Below are 15,767 nucleotides of genomic sequence, written 5' to 3'. Positions count from 1 at the left end.
TCTGCAGACTGCATCTATGCTGATGGCATTCGCCGCCTTCTAAACATGCATAGCTACACTAACCAGGAATGCAATGAACTCTCTGTTTTGAGCCTGCCACTGATGGTGGGGTAAAGCATTAAATAAATATTATTGTATTTTGTTTTTATAATTACATGCCATTCTTAAACATTTGAATTACTAACTCACTTACTTCATTCACTTATCTTTGGACTACTTATTTCAAAATAACCCTTGGAAAAGATGGGTGAGCTGAGTTTGAAACTTTCTTTGTTGATAACAATTGATCTTTAATTTGTATGTGCCTTAACTCTTGTGACGACCAAATATAAACTGCTAACAGATATAATTTGTGACCACTGACTCATAAGGAACCTTGAAAGACAAAGTTTATCAAAATTAAGTACACGATTATCTCTCTTAAATATAAATATGAGGACCAAATATCAATGACACCACTTTCAGAAAGAAACTGCTTCCATTAGGGAAATCTTTAAAAAAAAAAAATAAGTAAGCTCAGAACCGACCTGTTGTATCTGTAGTCAGCTCTTTGAATTTTTCCAGAGCTTCCTTTTGATCTTTGTTTGATAACTCCATCATAGGTTTGGTCACAAAACTGCCACCAAAGGAAAGATATATAAATGTCCACACACATGCAGAAACACAAATTTGCTCCTGTACAAATACACAACTTTATATATTGACAAACAGTTCATAGATTTAAGTAAATCTGCATGTGGGAGAAGCACCAAATACAATCAGCATACACATAAACAACAGACAGAATATTTGGCTTAAAAAAAATATTTGTAGAGAATTAATGTATAGTCAGAAGTGGAGCACAGTGGAAGTGTATCATTACAATGTTGTTCGATGTTTTCCAACGTCACGAACAAAGGAGTGAAAGAGTCCAGCCTCATTCATGTAGCGAAGAATGCTTCTTGTGTTGTAGCGACTGAGTCCCAAGCAAACCTGAAGATCGTGCTGCGTTATGCCATCAACTTCATGTCTAGCAACCACTTCATAAACCTGCCGGATTAAAGACTCCTCATTTCTCCATTTATAAACATCTGGAATGCAAATGTAAGGTAAACAGTTATAAATGTGCATTCCAGACATACTTAGGCAAGCAAACAAGCTTTTTACCTTTGGTGTTGGAGTTCATGGGTGTAGTGCAATCATTCCTGCAAGAGGGTACTGTCTAAAAAACATCACAGACTAAAATGCATGGGTTTCACCTCTAACACTCTTACAAACTCCCAACTCTGACCAAAACGAAATCAAAATAAACAAAATAAATAAAAATTTCCATATAACCATTCCATAAAGGCTAACCATCAAGCAGCCACAGTTGAGATAGTATAGTTTCTCCTTCCAGCTGTATTGTGAAAAATAACAGTAGACAGTAAAAATAACTTGCAAATCTCACAATCAGAAATGGTAAAAATGTAGTCCCAGAATGTAATATAGTTTATCAAAACTCCCCGTGCAATGTACCTGACTTTTTCTGCATATTTTCGGTGCCTCCGTAATCTTCTTCATCACTTCTGTCATCACCATCTTCATCATCTCCAAAATGAGTTTCACCTTTGACCAGTTTTACTACGTTCACCATCTCAGGACCTTCAATGCTGTTGTTTTTTTGTTTTTATTAAAATAAGAGGAATTATACAAATATCCATTATAAAAAGAGTACACATATCTTTAAAAGTATTTACACACAGCTCTTACTCTTTCTTGTATCAAGTACACATGTTAAGACACACTATGAACCATATCTAAAGTGAAGCTTCTGCTCGAAACCAAAACATTTTTTCTATGTACTTACATTTTCACTAGACAACTTAGGTAGGAAAAAAATAAGCAAAAATAAAAATGAGAAAAAAATACCATAACAAAACTGAACTGCGTAACAAGTTAATACATGAACTTACATTGACGAGCTATCACCATCTTCTCCATCAGAAAAGAGTAAGGAAGCTGGTACTTTCTCTATTACCAGCCGCTCATTGACCCTCACAACACTGGCTAGTTGCTTTTCAGTCACTCCCTACACATTATTCATGCATTAAAAGTTTGGGTGAATCATCCATGCTGTTATAGCAAAGAAAACAATTATAAATGGAATGAGCCTGAAGCTTTCCATTTTTTTCTACTGGCACAAATGACAAAGACTTGCCATAGCTTCTAGCTCCTAGATATTTTAAGCCTTTGAAACTTTTGCTAGAAAAACATCAGAAAGCTCTACTAAAATATAAAAACATACTTCAGACACAAAATGGACCCAAAAGAGTACCTTTCTCAACTAACATTAAGTGCATAAAATATAAAAATACCACCTACAAATAAACCTATAGTTTCCATAACTGTTTACAGCAAATTACTACCAGCACTCACCAGATGTTTCTTGACTACTGAGGTGAGCTCATAAGGCTGAGACTTTGACTGGAGGTATTCACACAGCTTTTGGCCTGATTCCACCATCTGACTACTGATAGTGCGAAAGAAGCGTTTCAAGTGAACCAGATTAGAGCTGACTGGGTAACTTTCCCTCCTAACCAAAGTCTGTAAAAAATGAATTCAAACAAAACATCACAACAAAACACGAACAGCACTCTTCGTTGAGTCCTTAACCATGCATTCTGACTGAAATCTTCATTAAAGCAACTCACAATGCAAAGAACTCTACCACAGCTCTAATGCACAGGTCATTTTTTTGCATCCAATAGGTTCTGTTATAATTAAGAGAAGGTATGCCTGTAAAAAAATAAATACCAGTCACAACAAACCTGCTTCAGAACATAATTCTCTTTCATTAAAGTTTTTACAAGGCTGAAAACACCTTTGTTCCCTCCAGCTTTAGAGAAAGCTTTGAAGCTAAGTTGTGGGGAGCCAATGGATGTCACACCATTGTATCGAGCTCTGAAACAGCAAAGAATTCATCTGTAGAATGTGCAAGCAATGTATTCTATGAACAATCATTCAAAATATCAAACACATTTGGTATATGTGTCCTTATGTCTGCTTGACTTGACTTTGGTAAGTGTAGGAGTATGTTTTACGTCTCTCTAAATCAATAAATTTGATTAAAAACTATTGATTTATCATGAGATCTGTCTTTAAAAACCTTCTGTTTCACTTTCTGAACTGAACAACCTCTCTTGGCAAATTAAGACAAAGAGTAAGATAGAAAGACTGATATAAAATCAATGAATACCAAAGGAGAAAAAAATTGCTCAGTTAAGAAATATTTTTAGAAAATCCATTGACACAGCTAATATCTTTGATTTGCAAAAATTGGTCAAAGGGATTCATGTAGGAAAGATTGATTTCTACATCTTTCAGTCTATCACCCAATTTTGCTTTTCTACCTCTGTTATATCACTTATGATTTTAAAAAAATGTTCAGATTTCATGCACAGCAGGGTAGCTATGTCAATACCAAGATTGGTTTAGAGTTAATGAAATATGACAGAAGAGGACAAAATTATGGTTATGCTGAAATAATCTATGATATAAATAGAAACTTAAAATACAAGAACTTACAATACTTTTCAACTATTATTTAAAAAAATGTCATTAAGCGTTAAAGTCATTAAACTCATGCCTGAAAGGTAACAAATAAAAACATACAAGACATACAAACATTCTTCTCACCTTCCAATTCTTTCCAGAAAACAGTACAAGAGTGGTGAACCTTTTGGTTTGACTACCCCTCCAGTCAAAGCAAAACTTCGCTGAGTTTGGCTGGCAACAATTACCAGCGTCTGACCCCATCTGATATGTACATGCATGCACACAAGCACATAATTCCAATTATTTCGTAAACAGGTTTTTTTTTCCCTTTCACACACAAAAAGAATTAGCAAAAATTATGTCACAATAACTCTTTATGAGTTCAGAATCTTAAAACTTAATGTCAGCTATGTCTTTTACATATCTCAAATCAATGAAAACTTAAAATCTGGTTACAGTTTTACTTTTTTTTCTGTTTATCAACCAAACAACAGTGAATATCACTCTTAACCTTTAGCTCATAAACCTGCAGTCAGTCAGTCATCACTTGACTAGCATCTGTCTTTGTGGGGGGAGAACATGGATAGATGCATCAGCTGACAAGACCTGCCACTCTTGCCTAGATAGAGGGCACATCCTGTACAAGTCGACCAGTCCAGTCTTTGACGTTTAAAAGCTAGTTCTTTGGCCACTGCATTGTTGACTACCCTCCAAGATGCCTTGGAGGATAGTCTTCGACAAGGTGTCCTGCCAGGTCACACAGCCAAAGAAGACCATCTTATGTCCCGCTGACCTTCGAAAGTTGAGGTTCCTGGTGTCCTACAAGTGTGGCGATCTTATTTCGCATAAAGCTGTTGGTTCTATGTTCTTTGTATTATAAGATCCAGAGCAGCCTCCTCAGGCACTTGTTCTAATTTCTGGATTCTCCTTTCCGTCTTGGCAAACAGATTCCATGTGTCACATCTGTAGAGCATGATCGGTACTACCAAGGATTTGTACAGATTGTACTAGGTAGTGAGCCTTATCTTTTGGCTATCTAGTCTAGCCATTCTCACTGTTGCTGTTGTGATCCTGATGCAGATATCTGGTGTGGAGCTGCTATTCTATTCTCAAAGAGGGTGGCTCCCAAACACTTCAAGCTGCTTACCTCTTTGAGCTGCACCCCTTTCATAAAGATCTCTGCTTTACCACTACCACTAATCATAACTTTGCTCTTTTCAGTGTTGGTCTTCATTCCATATGCATAAGAACTATCTGTCAGTCTACTGATGAGGTATTGCAGTTCTTTGTTAGTGCTTGCCTAAGTTTTGTATTTCTGCAATTTTTCTTTAATCATCCATTCACAGGAAATATAAGAGTTTAGTTAAAATACAGTACATGTGTCTACACACCTTTCCATTGCTTCTGTGTAAGAACAGGAAGCAGACCCATCTTTCCCTCTGATTAAAGACGTGATGTCAGTGCGTGTTTTATATGTTGAACAACTTCCAACCACTCCATCCTTGTTGATGATCTCAACTGGGTAGATGTCTTCTTGCAGTATTTTCTGACAGTAACAGTCAATAACAATGAAAAGCAAACTGTTATACACGTATATCGCTCTTTCATACTCCCACACACACAATCCTACACATTTTTATGCCAGGCATAAAGCACAAAAAGCGACTTACAGGCTCTGTGTAGGTGCCTTCTGATGGACAGAGGTAGGCAAATCGATCAAACTTTTCAAGGTCTGGGCGAGGTTCCTTGAGCTTGTAAAATGTAAATCCTTCTTTGCTGACCACAGCTTGCCATAAAAAGGCTTTAGACTTATCATCCAATGCCAGAGGAAAGTCCTTTCGATCCTCCAGCCTCAGCCAGAGTGTGGGAAGAGTAATACCTTTGAGATGCAAAAAAAAAAAATATAAAGAAAAATATACTTGTCTTTTCTCCTATTCATTATCATTTCTCTTCTGAATGGCATGTTTCACTTTATTAAAAAATAAAGCCTCTCTAAAATCAACTCAGAATCCTGCTTCTGATTACTATTTAACTCTTGACAGTTGTTATTTTTATAGTTTAAAAAAAGACATACAAGCGGTCCTCGACTTACTGCATTGTTCCATTTATACATCGCGTCGTAAACCAATTTTTATTGTAAGTCGGAACATACTGTATGTAAATCCTATCCTAACACAGTAATTATCAAAAAACACATAAAATATGTTTAATAATGAAATGAAACAGGAATAATAAACAGTAATTAAAAAAAAACACAAAGTTCGCATTTCGACACAAAACCACTTAAGTTGAAACAAGGCTTCATACAGTAAATGGGAGATGTGTCATAACCACGAAACATCATAACTTGGGGTTGACGTAACCCGAGGACCACCTGTATTTACTTAGAGGTTAATGAAGAATATCTAAGCAACAATTACAAAGAGTTTAAAATTTATTTTCAAAAATAAGCGCAAACATTGGATACTTTTTTTTTTTAATGGCAGAAAACCTACTTACCATCTAATCCTTCCAAAGCAATTTCTTCAACCAGCATTTCCACATAGTTGAGGCTGGATGGGTTCCTCTCCACATTCATCTTGTCTGATTACACAAGCCCAAAAATATCCAGTTGTAATATTTTCTGTCACCATGAAGTAGCCTTACAAATCTAGTAATAATAATTGTTTAAAATTATAATCTACAGGAAGAAAATATTTTTCAATAAACTTTACTTGAACAAAGTATATTCTCTACTGGTCTAGTGGCGTTTTGCATAGCACGTAGCGAACCGAGCGAAGCTACTAGTGAGTTGTTAACTACCCCAGAATGTAAGGCCTGAGTGAGAGAGAAAGAAGGTGTGTGTGTGTGTTTAGTTCCTCGGATAAGTCATAATCATTTTATGATATTGATATATCTCAGCAGCGGCTTACTGTTGCTACCAAAGTTAGGAAAAAGTAACCATACACACTTGTGAAAGGCAAATCAAAGCTGAGAGTTCTCAACTAATACTAAATATAGTACAAAGCATTTAAATTATTTTTTGCTTTTCCAAAAGCATACCAAAATATTGCATCACAATTACCAGCAGCCAAATAATTTCAGCGCCGCTTGTAATGCACATACGTACCAGCAACGTTTAACCAGTTACACGAAATTTTAAAAATTTATTGTAAACATTCATCTATACTCATTCGTGTAAACATGCACGGCGTAAGGGGAATGTACTCCACATATTAGTAAAAAGAAAATAAGAATGAGGCTTTATGCAGACTGAAGCACTTTGAGGAAAAGTGACGTCACGTTGACTCGTCAACCAAAATGGCGGCTTCCATAACGCAAAACAAGATGCGTTTTGTGAAAGAGCAAATTTCTGCTGCTCTTGGTCATAGCGGCATCGTTGTAAAGGTCATAGCATCAGTGATTACACTTTGGTATTTGTTGTCGTTCATTAGCGAAGGCTTCATGCAGTCAACCATTCCTCACATCACCGTTACACCAGGCTACGTTATACCCCCAAACAGTCGTGTTTACAGTTTTTTCACCTACTGGTTTGTAGAACTTCATTTTTGGCATGTAATTGCAGACATAGCCGTCGTCATCTTATGCGAAAGACTTCTCATGCCAATGTGGGGAGCACCTGATATGGTGCTATTTTTCATCGTGGTAAACCTCGGAGTTGGTTTTATGACCGCTGTTGTTTATCTTGGCGTTTACCTGGTTACGTTGAACGAAGATTTCCTTTTTGATGTTCACATCCATGGTCTGGCGGGTTATATCGCAGGCTTTTGTGTGGCTGTAAAGCAGGTAATGCCAGACCACTGCATTACCACACTCCCATTAGGCAAACTGAGAAATACGCACATCCCTCTGACACTTCTGCTGATAACTATCATTCTTCGATTGGTTCATGTACTGCCTGGCCCCTATCCCATCATGTTTGGCTGGGGCATCATTGTCAGTTGGATATATCTGCGATTCTACCAGAAACACAGTAATGGACATCGAGGTGACATGGCAGAAAACTTCAGTTTTGCAAGGTTAGTGTTTGTATATATATATATCATGGATAATGAAATAATTGGTATAATTTTGGTAAGCTTGAATTTGGACCAATAAAATTGAATATAAATTACCGTACGTAAACCTTATAATTTTAGTAAAATTAAGAACCATACTAACAAAAATATGCATGTTTAGAAATAAAAATATTATATGAAAATAAATTGGAAAAATATACTACAAATCACACCTCTATTTTCCATGTCCATTTACATATACATTCAGCTTGATTATTCTAATTTTTATAGGAAAATGTGTTTTAAAGGAATAATGCATATATAATGTTATGTTTTAAACTCTGAAATGACTCTGTAATCAGTTTATTTACCATTTTAATCATGTGTTTACTGCAAGCTATTTCACCTTTTGCTGTTCTCTTTATACAAAATCTTTAGTCTTATGTCTTACTGCTTTATGAGTTAGTACTGTGCTAGGCTTCTGTTTCTATGCTGGATAAATGACCTAAAAAATTTGTATTATTTAATTTATTCTTTATTTAAGATTTTAAGTTTTGTTGACCTGTTTGGTCATAGTACTCACAGTATTACATGACTGTTCTTATGGCATTGCTTTTGCTATATCTGCAAGAAAGCCTTTATAGCCACACTAGGTGGTGAGAACCATAATGGGTAACATGGGTTAAATTTTTATAAGTCATTAGAACTTCATTGTCATGTTTAAGTCATTAGAACATTCTGGTCCAGTCTTACCAGGTGGGGTCATTTTTTGGGAGTACATATAATAGCACAAGTAGTGACATCTGCCAGTGTAGGTGTGTGTGATTAGTTCTTGTCAAGTAAGTAGTGACCATCATCAAGACAATTATAATTGAGTTTTCTTAGGCATTCCAATTCAATTTCAAACCACTTACTAATATGTTATTATCTTCATTACTAGGCTAAACAGTTTAGGATTTTTCTCATTTTTTTTTCTTCCTTGTGATGTATATTATAGACACATGTACATTTAGATTGTTTTTCTTTTTGTTTCTTCACAGCTTTTTTCCAAGTCAGATACAGCCATTGGTTGCAGCATTAGCCAACTCAGTATTCAGTGCCCTGGTGAAAATAAAAATTTGCAAGAAACCTCAACGTCGCTATGATGTCAGCTCCCCAACCACTATCACAGTTACTCTCCCTGGCACAGAACCACATGATGCAGAGCGTAGAAAGTGAGTGTTCACTTCACATACTGATTAAGTATATTTTTAAGATGTCTTTTTTTTTTTTTTACCCTTTGCCTTTTTTAAGATACCATTTTTAATATAATTAATAATTTACCCCTTTTCCATCTAAAAATTCTAAAATGTTTGTGATCTTGTCTTGAACACGTGTTTGAGCTTGCAGCATCTAGGCAAAGAAGGAGAGTAATTGAGAAAGCCATTTGTATTAGCAGCTTTTGCATTAGTATTTCTTTCAATTTTTTTGTGGGGGTTTGAAAAATGTTTGGTGTTTGAATATATATGCACTTGCTGTTTCATTTTTAATATATATTTGCATTCTGCAGGCAATTAGCTCTTAAAGCACTGAATGACCGCCTTACAAAGTCAGACAGTCCACCAGCCTGGCCATCAATAGATGATGACATGTCATCTCCTACCACTACCCCAGGTTCTGACACTCAAGGGTCTGCCAGCTCCAGTCCCTTGGTGCTGCCACATGCATCGCAGGCAGCTCTTCCTTCCAAGCTTTTAGTTTCAGACTCTAAGGAAAAGACTACAGGGGGATCAACAGATGGAACATAGAGCAAGCAGCCAATTATTTGCTATATATTCCTGTGCATAAAACTTTTCTGTGATCATTATCTTCACACAGGCATCAATTTGTTTTTGTTGGTTCTCCCCCCTCTCCCCCAATATCTGTTACTCTGCAAGTACAATGCTGTGGGTTGAATGTAGAGAGAACCATAGGTGGGAGTGAACTTGTCTGAGAAAATAGATCATTTATTTTTCTGCTGTTTTGGAAGGGTGATGCTTGATGAGCTTGGTGTTCTCATAACTTTCAGTTCTTCAGAAGCTAGGGACATTTGAATTTCTAAATATTGTACTGAAATATCAGTTTTATCTGTATGAATAATGATTACAAAATACTTTTTTAAGATTTCAGATGTTTTGAAATTTATCATCACCCTTTAAAGCATGATTTTAAAATAAGCATTCTAAATTGGGGAAAGTTTTCCCTGGGATTGTCTTATCAGTTTTGTCATTCCATTTTCTGTGTGCTGAATCATCTAAGTTGACCATAATAAAGCGGAACAAGGATAAAATAAACTCAAGAGGAAATTGCTTTGCCGAATTATTGTAATAGGTGTTGCTGGAAGATCTCTTAGACAAAACTCTATTTGCCCACATCAAGAATGGTTTAGTGTAATGCAGTATGTTCACCTGTTTCACTTGCAGATCGGAAAAGACAGCCAAGAGAAATACCTTGTTTCCCTGAAGAAAATATATAGAGTCATATTTCATTCTAGCCCATAGTTAAGCTTCTTTGTAAACAGAGAAAAATAGAGTAGTTTACTCACTAAATGTCACTCCATTCTTGAGCAGCTGTGATTTATTTATTCATTTTAGGTGTGATTTTATTCTTTTGCACCAATGTAAACTACCTGTACCATTCATTTTCTCTTGCTTTAATTAATATTCTTGTTGCTTTAGGGCAGATTTTGGGGTTTTGAGTGTGTGAAGATTATGTGTTATATAGTGTGGTCTTTTTTCATTATCTTAAGATTTGTTCCTCTCATTTTTTTTAAAATGTTGCCGCCTACCCTCCATTTCTTTCCCCACCCTTGTCTGTTTGCTTTTTTTTTTTTTTTCATTTGATTTCACTTTATCTTACATACCTTATTGTTTAGTGCTGAATCATTCTTGTAGTTTTCATTGTAAGGGACAGGAGAATCAACAAGCAAGAAGTCCCTACAATCCTGAACAGATAGTAAGGCACCATCCTGAAGATAATTATGGCATTTGTGCTGAGAGAAAAATCATTTGCCATAAATGAGTGTTTGCTTTTGTCCAGGTTCTTCAGTCTAATTTTTTTTATCAAGGTGAAGTCCTTGTCAGAGTTTCTTTTTTGCATGAGGTAATTCCCCTTAAGGAGATGTATGTTCCCTTGATCTTAATGTACTCTGTGTGTATGTGTGTAAGACTTCGGTTGGACAATTCAATTTTTTAACTGCAGATTTTTTTCTTTTAAATCATTTCAATCTTGCATGCTCTGTTGAATGCTTATAGGTCATTTCATATTAATCATGTATAGATGGTTATTCTCAAATTTGCAAGAGCATCACAATCAACTTACAGACATCTGTGAAATAGAAAAATTGTGTTTGAAAGAGAGAAAAACACAAAAGGAGTATAGTTGAGGTGCATACGAGGTAATGAAAGGTTGATTTCAGTTAAGGTAAGGATCGATCGGCTTCCCTTCCCTATTTGATTTTGCTTTTCACTTATTTGGCTGGGGCTTTGTTTGCCTGTTTGTAACATTAATAAAGAGCAAACTATATTATCATGGATACTGCTGCTGCTTCTGAGTGATAATTTTTAACTGATTATTAAGATAACCTTTCTGGTACCTTTACCCCAATGTGCCCACATCATTGGCCTTCTGCATTTTTTATTTCTTGCTTTCCCATGCATTCAAATCTCCATGGCATCTTTTATATAGGAAAAGATGGTGCAAATGTAAACTAGTCCATCTTTGCCTAAGATATACTTCTGGACAACTGGTGAAGAGCATTTAATAGATGCTGGAATTTATTCATTTAGAGCTGGCCAAAGTGCTCCTTAAGGAATACTATAGCCATTATTTTCATAAGAAAGAAACCGTTTTCATTGCACATTTTTTGTACCATTGGCAAAACCAGTCGCCCACTCACATCTGGCACATGGACAGCTTAAAGAAGAATGAACAGGTAACAAATTTCTGTTATAATAGCATTAACAACCCTAGATTACTGATGTAGATAGGCTGATAGTTCAAAAGTTTTTAGACATTTAAAGCTTTAAATGTAGCTACTACTTACTCTCATCTCCCTCTAACAGTGTTTCTAAAAAATAAATGCAAATACGCAGAAACATTTTTGGGCCAGTTGTTTATGTCAAGCTTGATTAAGTAATAATACTACTGTAGAATTGGAAACACTACCAGCAGCAGGCTGTGGAGTAAATGAAGCAATAGTTTTGCTTTCATATTTACTATTTGAAAAAAACAAACAAAAAACAGAGCTTAACTCATTCAATATGGACAAATTGATGTTACTGAACTGTAGTTATGAAGATGTTTGCTTAGGGAAAGTTAACAATTTAGTTTGATGATGTACAGGAGAACACAAGATGCAAAAAGGAGGCAAAACTATGAATGTATGAAATTATCATAAGTTATCAAAAGTAATTAACTGAAATATAATTGGATTTCACCCTTGAGACCTGATGTCCAAAACTGAAAAAGAAAGCCCCATTTTTCTACAATATACTTAAAGTTACAATTTGTAAGAGGAAAAAATATTTCATTGGCAAAAATGTAATGTATGTGGGTGCCAGTTTGTGCACTCTTTTCTATTATGTATCTGTAAGACTGCTCAGGAACTACTTCTGTTTCAAGATGACATTATGTCGGAGGTATATGAGCCTTCTGATACATAGCGTATTTTATCCGCATTCCACTGTCATTTTGTTTCAGCTTAAATTCTTTAACTGATTTCAGTAAATGGTTTAAAGATTGTCTGTTGTTGACTTTTCTTAGCTCGCTTGGTTTATGTTCACCTAAAGAATGTTTTGACAGAGGTGTATATATATATTGTAAAAATGTATATAAAGATACTGGATATCACATCTTATGTAGGATATAAAAGACCGATAAGACACAATGGAGTTGTAATCCAAGTTTTATGACAAGAATTTGTACAGCTAAAACATATTGGATCTATTTGCTTATGATGTTGAATTATCATCTCAGAAAGCTTATTGTTGTTACTATTTAAACATATAATATGTACTTTGATGTAGACCATAGATTCAGACATGGTGACTAGTATTGATGGTCAAGTATTCAGTGGCGTAGGAACCAGGGGGGCAGCCGCCCCCCCCCAAGGAAAATACAGGGGGGGCAGGAATATCCTTTTGCCCCCCCAATATTTGAGACGTAATTCCTCACAAAGAGCAAAGAACAGAAGAAAGGTAGGGGAACGTAGAGAGGAGACGGTCATCACCGTGCGAGTGCGAACGCCGTTCACTGTCAGCAGGGAGTTTGCCCCCCCAACGCCGAACATCTTCCTACGCCACTGGTATTTTATGTAAAATTACAGCTTAGGAAGCGATTGCCAGCAACCTATGATGATTGGGGTAGCTCACTGGACCTAGGAAATTTACCACATAATTGTGACTGCTCTTGCATCAGCTTAGAGAACTTTGAGATATATATCCCTGCTTAGTGACTAAAGGTTGCATTATGACTGTAATTGCAGTCGAGTTCCATCATGTAGTTTTACACTAGCCATGCTTTGAAAAACTGTGCACAGGAATTCTGAATCCTTTTCAATCTTGAAATCTTTAGTACTTTTTTCAAGTCAAGCATCACCAAGCATCATTCAGGTCAATTATCACTTTTCTCTGAAAATCTGTTGTATGCAGTTATGAAGCATCTGTTTGGTCACAAATATTTTGGGTGTCTTGATTATTTTTTTTTTTAATTCCACACTTTTCTTGATGCAGTTTATTTAGACATGCACACTCAGAAAACAAATGCATGGGTCACAAAACATCAGCTCAAACTATTGCTTTTATTTTGATTTATGAAAACATTTGGCTATGCAGACTGTATGTTGAAAGTCATTGCTTTCTAAGTTTCCATCTGATGTAATCTTTCCCATGCATGATTTTTATGTTTTCATCTGTGAATCTCCTAGGCAGTTATCACAATTTAGGGAAAACCTTCATTTTATTTAGTTGCATCTGAATAGACTTGCCTGCAACATGTAGCAGTCCTATTCGATCCCTTTTCCTCATGACCAGTTGATCAACTGCAAGTGACCATGCTGTTTTAGTTTTGCCTTGGATATATTGCATTAGCATGTCTCATACATGCTTTCACATACTTCTTGTCAGCTTTATTCCACTGGAAAAAGCCTGTCTAGTCTACAAAGCATGTCTCCCCCCATCCTCTGATGTTGAAATTATCTTGTCCTTTCATCAAATCAATCCTATTTCCACCAATAATATGAAAAACTATGAGAACTGATGTAAAGATTTAGGATGTGTGTTTGCTGACAAAAGCTTAACTACCCGTACTGATTTTTTCAATGCATGGCAGATTGTAAGTGGCAGAGGCAACAATATTGCAACCAGGGTCAGATAAAGGATGTTTTTAAGGGATCATCTCAGATCACATGAACTAATCTTGTTCCTCAAGCTTCCCCAACTCCTTTCAAAAAGGAAGAAACTCCAAATGACAATCACTACAAAGACTGAACAATAAAATTTTAATGTGGCTCTGAGTCCCTAGAATCTAAAAGTACCATTGTTTATCGTGTCAACATCAGTATATATAATGCTTGAAAGTTGAAAAAAGCAGCACCCAACATCATAATGCAAAGAACTTATTTTCAGAGAGGAAAAGACTCAAATGATATGTTAACAATTTGTATATAATTTTTATGATGTTTGTGATGCAGCAAGTATATTTCAACAAACAAAAAATTTCAGTGCTTGACATACTTTTAAACACCGACTTCAGAAAGTTTTCAGAAAAGATAGTCAAAATATCTTAAATGCACTGTTCGTTTTCTGGTTATGTGATCATGTGATAAATATTTATACCTGTTATGGCATGGTACAATGTTGACACTTATCACTACTGTGCATGGTTTTGACACCAAGCTTGTTGGTGTAAGATGTTCACATGCAAACGATAAGTTGTGTAGTTGAAAAAGTTGAATGTGAAAGCTGACTGCAGGAAAGTGTTATGCAATGCAGCACATTTTATCACTAAATTATCAGAAGTGTCAAAAGAACAACTGCTTCAAACACTGCAAAAACAAACAAAAAGTTACCTGCATTTAGTCAAAACTGCACTGCATACATTCTGAAAAAAATTATGTTGCCACAGTTTACTTGTATTGAAGGACAGCAATAAGTTTATTTTGTAACTTTAGTGCAGTCCACCTATTTGCCGAACTTTTAGCTCCATGTGCAATGGATAACAGTTATTTGGAGTAAGCATTTTTGTTCCCCCTGGGTTGGAGAGAGGGAGACATGGTGAAAGTCATTTCTGTCATCTTAACGATCATGAGCATTTTTGTAACCGTTTTCTCAGAAATCATGACCTGAATAGATTTCCAATCTCTGAACTAGGTGCAAACCCAGCAGATGTAGCCGCATTCAGTGCTAGCATCATTTATCGCAACAATCAGTGAGGTTGGTAAACCAAGAGTTTTGATCCATGGCTATTTAGTTCAGTCAGCATGAGGTGTCAACTTAGGAGCAGCGTAATGCCATTTTGAAAACCAAATGTTTTTAAAGCGCCCCATCACCACCATTCATGTATAAAATTTCTAGGCCTTTGCAAAATGCTAAAACTTATTTCTGTTGCTGGAGTGAGTTACATAAAATCAAAACAAAAATACATTGCACAGTCTCAGCAAAGTTTGTGGTTCCAGTGTCCCGCTTGGATTTGGTCCTTTCAATAGTTGGTTGGCGCTAAGGAGGGTATAGGTAATATCAGGTAATAGCTTGTACTAAATCTGTTCGTTCTTTTTTGAAATGTCTGTGCTGCATTCACAAATGATTCCATAGACAGTATTGGGTTACTTGTTGTATATACTTTGTTTGCATGGGGAAGCCAGTTCTGTAAAGAACAGTGGGTTGCTGGTTTCTTGCTATTTTTTTATGCTTCAGAAAGTGTGTATGATAAAAATTACCTTGTATGGGAAAAAAGTTTAGCACTTGTTGTAGATATTTTTGAGAAAACTGTTTAAAGCTGTTGTTTACCCTCTCTTTTGTTGTTTTTTTTTCTGGCAATAAGTTTATCAATGTAAGAAATCTAAGAGTGTAGGATCAGCGTTTTGTACAAGTAATAAAAGATTTGATGAAATGAAATGTTATGGGTCACATATACTTTGCAATATATGTACAACTGTTGGCTTTATCATCTTCGCTGGAACAAATGTTTTCTTGGATTTTATCCACTACCAGTTTTGATGGTAAAATTCCTTTCTTC

At 35.8% G+C, this 15,767-nt stretch overlaps 2 protein-coding genes across 3 annotated transcripts in view; one reads left to right on the top strand and one right to left on the bottom strand.

The window, feature by feature from the left end:
* Positions 1-6,727, bottom strand: part of LOC112571831 (general transcription factor 3C polypeptide 1-like) — a 142,138-nt gene extending 135,411 nt beyond the window's left edge. The window contains exons 1-11 of one of the 2 annotated variants that reach the window (XM_025251150.1): positions 6,626-6,727; positions 6,016-6,099; positions 5,187-5,395; positions 4,908-5,062; positions 3,658-3,777; positions 2,790-2,922; positions 2,398-2,565; positions 1,935-2,050; positions 1,498-1,631; positions 863-1,070; positions 528-616 (exon numbers count right to left, since the gene is read on the bottom strand). In XM_025251150.1, coding sequence (XP_025106935.1) covers positions 528-616; positions 863-1,070; positions 1,498-1,631; positions 1,935-2,050; positions 2,398-2,565; positions 2,790-2,922; positions 3,658-3,777; positions 4,908-5,062; positions 5,187-5,395; positions 6,016-6,094 — 1,411 coding nt within the window. In that variant the 5' untranslated portion in view covers positions 6,095-6,099; positions 6,626-6,727. Of the gene's footprint in view, positions 1-527; positions 617-862; positions 1,071-1,497; positions 1,632-1,934; positions 2,051-2,397; positions 2,566-2,789; positions 2,923-3,657; positions 3,778-4,907; positions 5,063-5,186; positions 5,396-6,015; positions 6,100-6,580 lie in introns of both variants that reach the window. The other variant, XM_025251151.1, reaches the window with a different exon arrangement.
* Positions 6,728-6,739: 12 nt separating this feature from the next.
* On the top strand, positions 6,740-12,277 carry LOC112571835 (transmembrane protein 115-like). Its single transcript, XM_025251161.1, has 3 exons — positions 6,740-7,535; positions 8,555-8,728; positions 9,064-12,277. Exons 1-3 carry the CDS (start codon positions 6,817-6,819, stop codon positions 9,299-9,301), a joined length of 1,131 nt encoding a protein of 376 aa, XP_025106946.1. The 5' UTR covers positions 6,740-6,816; the 3' UTR covers positions 9,302-12,277.
* Positions 12,278-15,767: the final 3,490 nt, after the last annotated feature.

This window comes from Pomacea canaliculata, linkage group LG9, assembly GCF_003073045.1.
Source record: "Pomacea canaliculata isolate SZHN2017 linkage group LG9, ASM307304v1, whole genome shotgun sequence".
Taxonomy (NCBI): domain Eukaryota; kingdom Metazoa; phylum Mollusca; class Gastropoda; order Architaenioglossa; family Ampullariidae; genus Pomacea; species Pomacea canaliculata.
The sequence above is the reverse complement of the archived record's forward strand: the minus strand, read 5'-3'. Positions and strand labels throughout refer to the sequence as shown.